Source organism: Sparus aurata, chromosome 17, assembly GCF_900880675.1.
Source record: "Sparus aurata chromosome 17, fSpaAur1.1, whole genome shotgun sequence".
Classification (NCBI taxonomy): domain Eukaryota; kingdom Metazoa; phylum Chordata; class Actinopteri; order Spariformes; family Sparidae; genus Sparus; species Sparus aurata.
In genome coordinates this window covers 31,208,636-31,220,854 of record NC_044203.1, presented here as the reverse complement: position 1 = coordinate 31,220,854, position 12,219 = coordinate 31,208,636, and the positions used below count along the sequence as shown (strand labels likewise).

The 12,219-nt window shown below is 42.4% G+C and overlaps 1 protein-coding gene across 4 annotated transcripts in view; it reads right to left on the bottom strand.

Moving 5' to 3' along the window:
* ntrk1 (neurotrophic tyrosine kinase, receptor, type 1) overlaps window positions 1–12,219 on the bottom strand; it is a 44,964-nt gene that overhangs the window by 30,095 nt on the left and 2,650 nt on the right. The window contains exons 2-3 of one of the 4 annotated variants that reach the window (XM_030393405.1): window positions 10,620–10,797; window positions 4,973–5,544 (exon numbers count right to left, since the gene is read on the bottom strand). In XM_030393405.1, the coding sequence (XP_030249265.1) occupies window positions 4,973–5,169 (197 nt within the window). In that variant the 5' untranslated portion in view covers window positions 5,170–5,544; window positions 10,620–10,797. Of the gene's footprint in view, window positions 1–4,972; window positions 5,545–7,011; window positions 7,121–10,619; window positions 10,798–12,219 lie in introns of those variants that run through there. The other 3 variants (XM_030393403.1, XM_030393406.1, XM_030393402.1) reach the window with 3 other exon arrangements.

Below are 12,219 nucleotides of genomic sequence, written 5' to 3'. Positions count from 1 at the left end.
ACAAAAATGGAAGAAGCAGGCAGAGGCAAATCTGAGAACTAATGAAGTACAAAAACACAAAAACTAAGCACATTACAAACTAATGAAAATCTTAAATGCATGGGAACTGATAAACGAATCACAGGTGTGCACAGAAAAAGGACAGGAAACAGACAAAACCTGGAGTGGGCTACAGAGTTCTGGTGAGCTTCTTTTTTGTTCTTCAAACTTTTAGACTTTAGCATTTTTAAAAATATATAAAAAAAATTTCCTCTGACTTTTTATTTGTTTTTGCTATGTTTTTTTCCACAATACATTGAATTCCACTGAGGAAAAACACAGCTGCTCTTTCGCCCTCATTAAAAATGTTTTAAAAATCCAGAATCAATGAGTGTGCAAATATGTCTTATTTAAAAAAAAGTTTAAGTATAAGTCGGGTTTAAGCATAAAGAAACTGTCCTTCAGCAGATGAATGTGTAAAGATTCAATACACAGCCCTCTAGTTCCACACTTATACATCATTCTGCACAGCAAAAGTCAAAAACATTAGCAATAAGAAAAACACATTTTAGTGGAGGTTATGTACAACAATGTAACGTTATGATGTCACAGCTATGCAGTCACGGCCATGACCCTGGCATGGCCGCGGGTCGTTAAAGAGACAGGCACTAAAGCGGTGCGGATGAACAGGGGTGCTGCAGAATAGCACAGTATGAGAGAACTGAACATTTTCTTTATACACAAAATACAAGTATGAACCTGAAAATGAGCTCAATATGGGACCTTTAAGGACCTTTCAAACATATTTTTACAATCAGCCAAAATCCGAGCTGTTTTTAATGATTCCATATGACAGAATTCTGCATTTGTGTTTGTTTCACAGACCTGCACACTAATCAGAATGTTTGCATCGAAATCTGATGACAGTAAAGGCACCAAACTTACTGAACGTTGACATTTGTGGGCACAGCCAATTGCTGTTGACCACTACTTCCACTGAATAATGGATGACAACAAACGTTAATTACTTTTGTGTTAGTGAATTTCCAAGACTGTACAAGAACAAACAAGAAGGCAAAAACGACTTTAAACACACTGCTGTGAATAACATTTTTTTTTTTTTCCAATGTGGTGGAAAATACATTTAGTTGAGACAGCACAGCATCAGATTCTGGTTTTCAAGTTAGTCATGTGACACATTAGTGCTGCAGTATTTCTAATGGTCTCTGTGGCAACAACTGTTGCTCCTGGTATGATGCCATTTCTGCTTACAGAGAAATTTACTGTAATAATTATCACTTAACCAGAATTAAGATTAGACCAGACTAGAAAGTAGCGAAGTAGAAGAATAAAGATGGAAGAAAAATCAGTAAATATAGATTTTTTTTCCCCCCCAAAGTACTGCAGGCTGTAGTGCACGTGCCAAAAAAATAAATACCTGCAGTAATTTCCAGTTGATGACGGCCACTTTCAGCACGCGGCATTGTTTCAACCTCTCGGCTTTCTGTTTGTCAGCTGGAGCACACAAACCTTTTTATTCATGTCTGATTGACCCACACAGCAATAATGTGATTACAGGGCAGGTGGGCCCAGGATCACCCATCGGCCTTACTTATCGGATTGAGCCAAGTGGGTTGTATATCATCTATTGTTCCCGGGTGGGGGCATTGACTGGCAATTCACAAAATTGAATTTATAACTCAGCCTATGATGAATTTCGGCCCCTGTTCCGCAGTTAATGGCCCCTTGTTTGCTCCGCGTATCAGCCGTATTCTCTTGCACTGCCAATACGGCAAAGTGTTGTTGTTTGCTGGCATGTAGAGCGCCGCGGTAAACAGGAGCAGAGAAAAGGCCCGCTTACTTATTGATTGAACGGTTGAGAGAGAATGTCAAGCCTCACCCTGAGCTCTGTGAAACATGTTCAGCTGCAGGTACAAGGAAATACCTCTGAGGTAAGAGTGAGAGAGGGGAAGGAGAAAAAAAGAGCCGGGGGGGGGGGGGTTGGAGGAGGTGAGTGGCGTATAGGTGAATAGAGGTAAAAAGCGGCGGTAAATTGACTTGCTCCACCGAAATAGCGTCTGAGAAATGTAGTTCCTTCTTAACAAGTGCTAATTGCTCCGATCCGGGGACAGGAACAAAGAGAGAACAGCGTGGTGGTGCGGAGAGTGACATTTACTTTTCCATGTTGGAGCTGATGGTGGGTTGCATAATAATACAGCAGCCCTCTTTAAATCACAGGTGGTCAGTTTCCACTTCTTTTTCCATCCAAAGTTTCAAAAAGCCAGCGTTAAATAACAGTCATCTGCTGAAGCCGGCTGAGAAGTCTCAGTTCGCCTGAGCGTCGACTTTGATGGTTTTTGTTCAGACACGTTCCCTCAGGGACGACATGTGTGACTGTAAAGGACTGCCTACATCAAACTAGCCTCCGAGCCGCAGCATCAAGTCAACATCATCAGCCATCTTTTTTATTTTTTTTATTTCATCTATTGGGCTCCACTTGTAGAAAGCAGACAGGAACAAATTGAGTCAGATCGACCTCAGCGGTACACGCAGGTCAGCTCCCTCATCAGAAATGGAATTTACATTGTAGCCTCAAAAATTGAAATAATACTCAGTGACTTGTGTCTCAGATTTCCACCCTGATTACAACATGGTACATGTACGTGACGTAAGGATCTGTGAACCTTAAGGACACAGTAAACATGCATCTTGACCTTTGTTTGTTACAGTGGGAGCAGATAAAAAGTCAGCCTGCCTCAAAATTGCCATCCCTGCCACGGCCGCTTCAGCACTAGAGTTTGAGGATCTGTGCATTGATGATAACTTCAAGGACGTAAACCTGATCAAACTCCACAATCCTGATGAAGCTGAGCAGAAACCGAAACGTAGAAGAGTTTTTACTTCATTTGGAGAAAAAACGATTTCAAACCGAGTTTCAAGGGCTTTAAACAAAAAGTATTGTAAGGTAAGTTTCTAATAGATGAATGTGGTGATAAATGCTTTCAAAGAACATTTAGCTGAGACAAATGTAGCTCTTCAGCAGAAAGAGGATTCAAGTCACAAAGTTTATGACGTGTTTGTACGAAAAACACATTTTTCATCACAATGGGAACCAGAAACAAAGACTCATAATAAGAGTCAGATCTTGACTCAGCATCACACAACCAGATAAATGTGCAACTGCTCTAAGTTTCAGGAAAAAACACAAAAAACAAAAACTGGAGCTTTTCATGAGTTTTTATCACAAAAAAAGCGTCAATAGACGAGATTCTTTGACGAGCATGAAGCCAAACTTTGGATGATAAGACATCGGTTCCCGTAACTCTGTGCCAGATACGACAGCAGCAATCCATAATTGATTTCCCATTGACCAAAATGTCTAAATTACTGCCATGCTAATGCATCTCAAATGGCAGCAGAATTACTTTACATCAAGTAGCAGCTGAATCTGAAACACGGTGAAAAGAGAGTGGAATCTGATCCGATCAAATCTGAGAAAATCCGATCTAAAACATGAGACAATGTGCCCTTTTTCCTCACCAGGATCATTTGGGACTCACGGCAAATAAAGTGCGGAATGAAAGACTTTGGAGAGAAATCACCAGCTTTTATCACAAATGAATACAGACACTGTGCTAGCATTAAAAGTCTGCTGAGAACAAACTCCCTTCATCGTAAGAAAACAGAGAAAACGTCACAAAGTAGAGCAACAAATAATGAGAAACAATCAAAGATACTTCTACACCAGAACTCGTTCTTTGTCAAAGCAATGAAAAACAACTGCACAGTGACCGACAGAGTCAAAGCAGGGTGACCAGGTTCACTTCATCCTGAGATGATGTCCAACATTTATGAGTGGTTACAGTTTTTCAAAGGACAGACACTTCTGACACACGCTCATAAAATCTGGCTTTCATCCAGCAGCAGTGAAGAGACAACAGGAAGGCTGCCATCACGGGGTTGTGTTTTGTTGTAAGTCAAACAAACTGCACAAACGTGGGTGAAAGTAACGGTGAACCTGTCACCATCTGAGCCATTTAGGCGCCATATGGTGGAAACTAAAACTGGTAACAGCAGCCGGAATAACTAACATTGACCTTTTTTCGCACACTGAGAGAAAAAGGGTCATGTGGTCGTAAGAACACAGCGTGCAGTAAAACATATTATGATCGAAGTGGCAGAATAGTTTATCTTTCTGTAGGTTACATCATGATTGGGGGTCGACTGATATGGCTTTCTTCAGGGCCGATAACGATACAAATGGTTAGAAATCAAGGAGACTGAAAACCGATATTTGGGACCGATATTCAATTGAAGAAAAAAAACTCTACTACCGAAAAAAAACTACATCCTCTCCACAACACTTACCTGATTACTACTTTGCAGATTGACATTATTGTAGCGTTTATAGTCTATCAATCGTGACGTGTTACCGATCAGATATTGCTGTGGGTGGGACATCGTGTGAGATGATGTTGCATCGGAGCCAAAGCTTGTTTATTTAATCGGCAATCTGACGGAAAGTATCTGATAAAGATCAGCGGAAAATTCTGTTTATCAGCTGAATATCAGCATTTTGTACAATCTAATCAAAAGGTTAGACTACATCTCAGCATCGGTAGCGTGTCCCACATGGTCTTTGTCCTCAGTAACAGGTTCATCAACCTCGATCAGATACATCTGGAACTTCTGAGTCACACGATCAGAAAACTTTTCCAATGATTGTAGAGTGATTTCTATGATTACAACATTTGAACACGTGGACTAACCCTAACCAGCAGGCTCTCCCGGACACTTGGACTAAACGCAAAATCATCTGCGAGAGGTCTTTTTTCTGGAGTTCAACTTCAGCTCCAACCCACCGCGATAATCAGAACACAAACAGAGAAAAACAAAGCTTGCCAAACCACCATTCCACCATCAAGTCAGCGCATCTGATCACACTCATGCTGATTTAGAGGCACATGCGGAGCAGGTCACACATCATACTCACATCTCCGTCACGTTCTCGCTCTCTTGCATTGCCAGTGCCGGGATGCTGGTGATACCATCGGGCTCCAGGCATTGCAGCATGGCGAAAGAGCACCTGCAGGCGGACGGGCAGCCTCCCGAGACGGGTGCCGGGGCCGGGCTGAGCAGGGCGAGCACCAGGGGCAGGGTGAGCGCCAGGGCCCGGGGTGCCACGGCCATGCTCGGTAAAAAGACGGATCTTCTCAGCACCAGCGGAGAGGCTTTGGCAGCTGTAGTTGGAGTCAGTGTCTGTGTGTTTCACCTAATGAAGAGTCAGTGAGAGAGGCGAGGAGCTTTCACACACTGTGAGTGACTCCTCTCAGGGCTCTCTGGCAGGGTTGAGATCCCAGCTGGTCAGGGTCTGGTGCTGAGCCACAGCTGTACTGAGCAGCAGGAGGGGCAGGCAGGCAGGCAGGCAGGCAGGCAGGCAAGGGGCCTCTGGGGACATGTTGGTAGTGGGCTGCAGCCTCTCTCTTTCTCCCTCTCTCTTCCTCTCCTCCACAGAAGGGAGGGGCGAGATAACAGGGGCCAGAGTCACCAGACACCTCGGAAAAGCTGGAGGGGAGAAAGAGGGAGGGGTTGAGGGTGAAGGGTGTGTGATGATGATGATGATGATGATGATGGGAGGAGGAGGAGGAGATGGGATATGGTGATGGAGGTCTCATCTGCCCCCCTCGGGTGAGAGTTCTACTGTCCCGCCAGCAGCTCGAGGCGCAAACAGAGCCAAGAAGTCAGGGCTCTGTGTGCGTACAGAGGCGCTCTCACACTCGCACTGCTGTAGCAACATCCTGCTGTATGGATTGTAGGGATGGGGCTCTCTACATCCTGAGAGAATTGATTGTTGGAAGGTTTGTGATTGTTTGCGGGAGGGGTGGTGAGACGAGCTATCTGCAATAAGCTGTTTTCCGACAGTGTGAGCTCCCAGCAGGGTTTAATAATAGGAAATGAGAGCACTGTAGGTCTATGAGTTGGAACTTGGAACTTATACGTCGCTGCATGCTTTGGGAGGCTTGCACGTAATTTGCATTTCGCCCAACGTGATCTTGAAAAGCTCAATAGGCAATCCACTTTCTCTTGTTTCAAGTGGTTTGTACAACAGTTGACTGACAGGTACTCAACAGTACATCGCTGGGTGCCTGGATTATGAAACGGACAAATCTGCTGTAGACATGAAATCAGGCCTGAGTGTGACACTGAAAAAACTCCTGAGAGAGATGTGTGACATTACCAGAGCTCTGCCAGCTCCTCATCTGGTTAAGGATAAAGATGTGCCTGGACCTTCAAGGCAAGGTTGAACTGACAGACGAAGAAAGCAGAAGCCTGGCACCTATTACAACGCTTGTTTTCAAGAGTCAAAAGTCTCTGAAAATGTACTAAAACTCTTCACAGCAAAGAGAAAAAATATGCTAAAAGCTTGTTAATCATCTGCAACATTTCTTTGTTCATATTTTTGACAGTGCAGTACTGTATTTCTGTGATCGTGTTAAGATACTGGATCAGTCACTGTCGTCAATCAAGACTGATAGCGATGCAACCTGAGAAACAACTTTCACTGTCCAACAATGAATGTTAACTGTCGGACAACAAATGTTGTTTCTTTGCATTTGTTATCATCACCTATAGTTGATAGTATTAGTTGTACTCTGGCGGAGTACCTCAGAAACTTGCTGTGATGATTTTGTTCCTCTGCTCTGCTGCGTGATCAGCTTTAGTTCCTTTAGCTGCTAGCTCCGTTAGCTGAACACGCCACGGGACTCTGCTGCCAAACAACTGCTAACAGCTAACAAGCGCTCCTCCGGCTGAATTTAAACATGGATTTGTTTATAATGCAGCATTACCAGTGAGAGAAAAAGGGTTTGTCCCCGGTCGATAGTGAGTTCTTTTTTTGGTTTTTAACTTTCTGAAGGTCTCAGGCTGTGTAGCCAGCCGGGGAAATTACTTTGGTGATAAATAGCATGAAGACAGGATCTATCATGTTCAGCACTCAGGAAACATTATCTGCTGAGCAACAGTTATACATACATCCAAACACATTTTCTATCTTCCACAGGACAACAGGATGCAGGTAGTCTTCATCAATTTATCATTTTTATCGAGAAAAAGTTCCAAACCTAAAGATACTCAAAGAGAAAAGCATCAGATATTTGCATTTGAGAAGGTAAAAAAACACTTTTTTGTGTGATGAATTACTTGGTTTAATAATTGTTTCTGCAATAGTACTTCCTAACCGTCTTCCACATTATCTGCCTTTGTGAGCTTACAGGTGAAACCATGCTGGCAGGTGAGATCTACAGTAACATTAACCCGGGCCTGTCCATCACATATATGTTCTTTACACGAGCAGAGACATTTTTCTCCCCCCATGGGACAGATACTGCGCCCCACCCCCCATTCCTCTTAGTCACTCTGCGCATGAGTAAGGTCAGAATGTCCCGACCACAATTACTGGCCATAAGCTGAATGGCCATTTTTGCTGCTGTCGTCAGGATTATCTGGTGGCTTAATTACTCTTCCTTTTACGCCCCCTTTTTTCACTTGGTCTTAGCTCAGCAGATAGTGCGGAGGGACGAGGCGCTTACGCTTACTCTCAGGAAGTGTTTGAGAGCTCGAGCAGACCGGTTACACGACTGAACACTCAGTGGGAAGCTTCTGCAGGGATGGGTAATTAACGACATACAGTATAAACCTAGTGAAACAAACGAATGCAAATAAGATCACGTAAGCAGGTTGTAATGCATATTATCTTTACGCGCTGTATTTACGTTCTTACAACCACTCTCTTTAATCGTGCTGTTTTATTTGGCAGTTGGTACAAACTGTCAGTGCTTAAATGTGAAGGTTGGATTGCTTTGCACGACATTTACAGACTCATGACTTTCTTTTAGCGCCATCAGGTCAAGATTTTAACTCATTCAGTGAAATACAGAGCGGCAGGAATGACGTAGGTTTGAAGGCTAACCCAGAAGATATCTTCCCTCGACAGAAAGTTCATAAGCTTTATCAGTTTCTTTTAAGACTTTAACGTCAACATCTAACCACTGTACACTATACAATACACACTACTATAAACAGATTGATATACGGGTTGTAGAAGTCAGAACAGTCCGCAACTAAAATCCACCTGTAAAAATCAACACACACATACTTCATCCTGCAGACGCTGACGAGTAGAAGTCAAGTTGGAAAGACGTAGTAGGGACTGGTTTGCTCAATGGCAACGCATTTCCAACGTAACTCAAGCAGACATCTGCGCTATCGAGGTATGAGTCTCCGTGTTCCCAAAAACGCTCCATGTCCCAGTCTCATTTAGCCACTTGTTAGCAGCTGCCTTTTTTTAAGATGATACTTTTAAATTCACATTTGGGGCTTTTTACAGACTTATTATACGTCAGAGAACAAACTGTGAAATTCTGTTGTGGTAAACATAGACCTGAATTCTGGTATGTAACCGACAAAACGTACAAAAAACTCATTGAATCCAAGACAAGGGAACCAGAGTGCAAAAACTCTAACTTATTTCTGGGTGACAGGATTCATTTCTTGCGGCACTCTATATCTCAACATCTTCTGGATGGATTTCCCTCACATATTGTACGTTCATGCTAAATTTGACAAATAGGCTAACTCTCCAGTCCGTACCGCTGACCAAAGGCACTGGCTAAGATCTGGAATTTGTCCCTAAGTGCAAGGCTTCTCCTCCTGCTCCTCCAAGATGGGATGAATGTAGGGTTGCCAACCGTCCCTTGAAAAACGGAAAAGTTACGCATTGAGCTGAAAAGGGACGCACTTTGTCCCATATTTCCGTGAGAATCAAAATGGTCTTTAACATGTCAATAGAATCAATGAATTACAGGGCGTTTTATGTGAAATATACGGTAATCTTATTACCAGCCCTCTCCTGCTCTGTGACCAATGAGCTGACAGCACACTCAGACACGAGAATAACAATGCAGAATCCGGCTCTTCTCATTGGTTGAGGTACTGTTGCTTGCAAGAAGATAGCGGAAGACAAGAGACTGGGGCAACTAGGAAAACAATCCAGAATGGTACGCCCTCCACTACGAGCAGTAACGTTACTCCTCCGAGAAAAAAAAAAAGGCTGCAAAAATACAGACTCGAATGGGAAAAAGAAAAGATGTGGCTGGAAAAAGTGTGGATAATGTCTACCGGCACACTTTGTCTGTAGCCCATGGTGGACTGTTTGACTTGGAATAACATGCTTCTTGTGGTCGACACATTAAATCGTTAGGGACAACCAGGTGGACCCTTGACCGGTTTGTTGGATGGAGGCAATCGGGTCGGCCGGCCGTGCCAACTAGGTGTCCCTTATTTATTTTTCAGGGAGTTGGCAAGCCTAGTTGAATGGTTCTAGTCTCACTCTGTTGTACACTGTATAATATGTGATCGAATAGAGATTCTTCTTCTTTATCCAACTGACTTTGGTCATCCACTGACTTTTCTTTCCCAGTGCCACAGTGTTGCTTTGCCCCTACTATTTCATCCTCGGGCCATCATGAGGTCAGAATAGATATTCTCATTCTAAAGACCCAAAAATAACGACATTCCCATAAACCTCAGCTGAACTTGGTGGTTTTTGCATTCATGCTGATGCTAGCATTTAGCTCAAAACCAAGCGGTGCTCCTGGACAGCCACATGTTTGAAGTCTTGTTAATGTTCAACGTCATACTATTAGTTTGTTCTCTTCTTGTTTACCCCTCCACAGCGATGTCCTCTGCCTTCTCTGAGTGAGAGATAAAGAACAGGAAGGAATAATTTACTTACCCCTCGTTCTTATATTTACTCAGCGGGATTAATTCACTTTCACTTCCCGGAATACTGCAGTTAATCATTTGCTATAAAGGAGTCTCCATCACAAATCAGCAGTGAGGTGGAATACACAATAAGTCCTGATAAAACAATAACCAATCAGGTAATTTAAATGCACCGCCCACACACATCACCAGCTTCCTCCAGAGGTCCACGGTAACTTTATAAAGTTGACAACTAGAATTAAACATCCATTGAAAATGCGCTTGTGCTCAACAATAGATGAATATGAGACGGGACACAGAGAGTTTTTGTCAAAGAGAGCTGAATAACGTCTCACCTCGTTACATGACACTAAACTAAGACTGCTTTTCACGACAGTGCTGATATTTTTTATGCATTTCCTTTTCTTTTATTTAATATACACACACAACATTTCGCGGGAAAGATATCCATCATGTATTTGTGCCAACGCCGTGTGATTGCGCTTCTGTCATTTGTCTGCTGATTTCCAAATTATGTGGCGTATTCAAATGTGCCAGATCCTGAATCCTATCCCAAATCCTGCTCATTTCTGTCTGTCCTCCTTTTTTTTTTTTTTTACTTTACAGACAACCTCATTTCCTTCGAGCCATGTGACAATTTTCAACCTCACATCATTCGGTTGTAGCGGCCATTTGACAGATAATAACGACCTCGTTTCTCTCCGGGTATTTAATTAGATTACTGTTTTTATGCATTATGGTGATTGATGGTCATAGAAGGGGTTAATTGCGACACTTGGCTTTTGAATCAATCTCCCCCCACCCGTCATGTCAAAGATAAATACCGTGGTTAGGGCTCACAGGGAGCAGACACGCACACTGTTGCATCCTGTGATATAGACTTGACCATGTTACCAGCCGTATCTCCGACATGTGTTCCCCTCTTGCTTCCTCTCCGTATCTCTCCGGCTCGCACACAAACATGCGAGCGTGCAGTGCAAATCAATCCATACGCTGCTGAGATGAACGGATAAGGCAGCAAATCACATGAAAAGCCTATAAAAAAAAAAAAAAAAACATCAGTGAGCATTCGTCGACTGGGTGACATGCTCCATTATTTCCAAGAATAAAAATAAGTTAATAGAAATCTCACGTACACAATGCTGCGGCTGTAAATCCTCACCAGACAGAAACATGTGTGTTTATCCAGCAGCTGACAGTCTCAAACAAATGTGCAATTTTCTGCTGTTAGAGCAAAGTTAGGTTAAAACTACAATCCTCACCTGTTTTTGCCTCAGTAGGCATGCTGGCAGCATGGCTCTATGGATAATTATGTCCATCATTCAGCCGGTAACTTCACCGCTTTGTTGTGAAATGTTCTACAGACATTCATGGTCCCCAGACAGGGTTCGTACACATTTTTCAAGGTCAAATTCAAGCACTTTTCAAGCACTTCTAAGGGTCATTTACAAAATTTACCAGCACCTTATCGTTGGAGTAAAATACTTTTCTACAGGAATATATATACTCATGATTATTTATTTTCACTTTTTATCACAATTACGTACATTGTATTACGCTGTAGACTTCTAAAATGATGTTTCATAATAGCAAAAACTTTAGAAATTAAAGGAGAACACAAAGTTTATCCAAAAAAAGGGAAGCCACTTGGTGTTCTTCAGGTACACTTGCAGCGAGACAAAGAGAGACCCGAGATCACCCTGTAATTTTCTTTTTTGACATAAACTTTTATAAGCTGTTTGCTTATTCATCAAAGTTTATTAATATTGAACGTGTCATCAGTCCAAATTGCATCAAATTCACTTTCTCCTCAGTCATCCTTCTCTATTGCTACCAGGCTGCATGTGTGATGATACACACAACTGGTTTTATTTCTGCTTGTAATAAGCAAACTATCCAGTCTGATCCCAATGTTGCCAAGACACAGAGTTATAATGTCAAGCACTTTCAAGCACTTAAACTAAAATCCAAGCACTTTTCAGACCTTGAAAACACAACATTGAAATTCAAGTACTTTCAAGGATTTCAAGCACCCGTACGAACCCTGCCCAGAGGATGAAACGATCCTCTAACTTTTCCTCTGGCGACAGCGGCAGGTCAAAATTTTCACTTATCCTTTAAAATTTCTCATCTGCTACTTGATGGATTAGCTCAAAAGTTTGTACAGATGTACATGGTCCCCAGATGATTTATCATTATGACTTTTATCATTAGTATTTATCCTAATGACTCTCTTTTTTTCCCTCAACATGGAGAGTCTTACTTCACTGGAATCGATGTTCTATGGTCTGTACTAATAAAACTGATTGGATTTGATTTGACATTGATAAATGCCTTATTTCCCCTTGCAATGCCACCTTTTTTGGTGAAATTTGTCAACAACTATTGGATCAGCTGACAATTGAAATATAGCTCATATAGTCATGTTGCTGTCAGGATTACTTGTACTGACTTTTC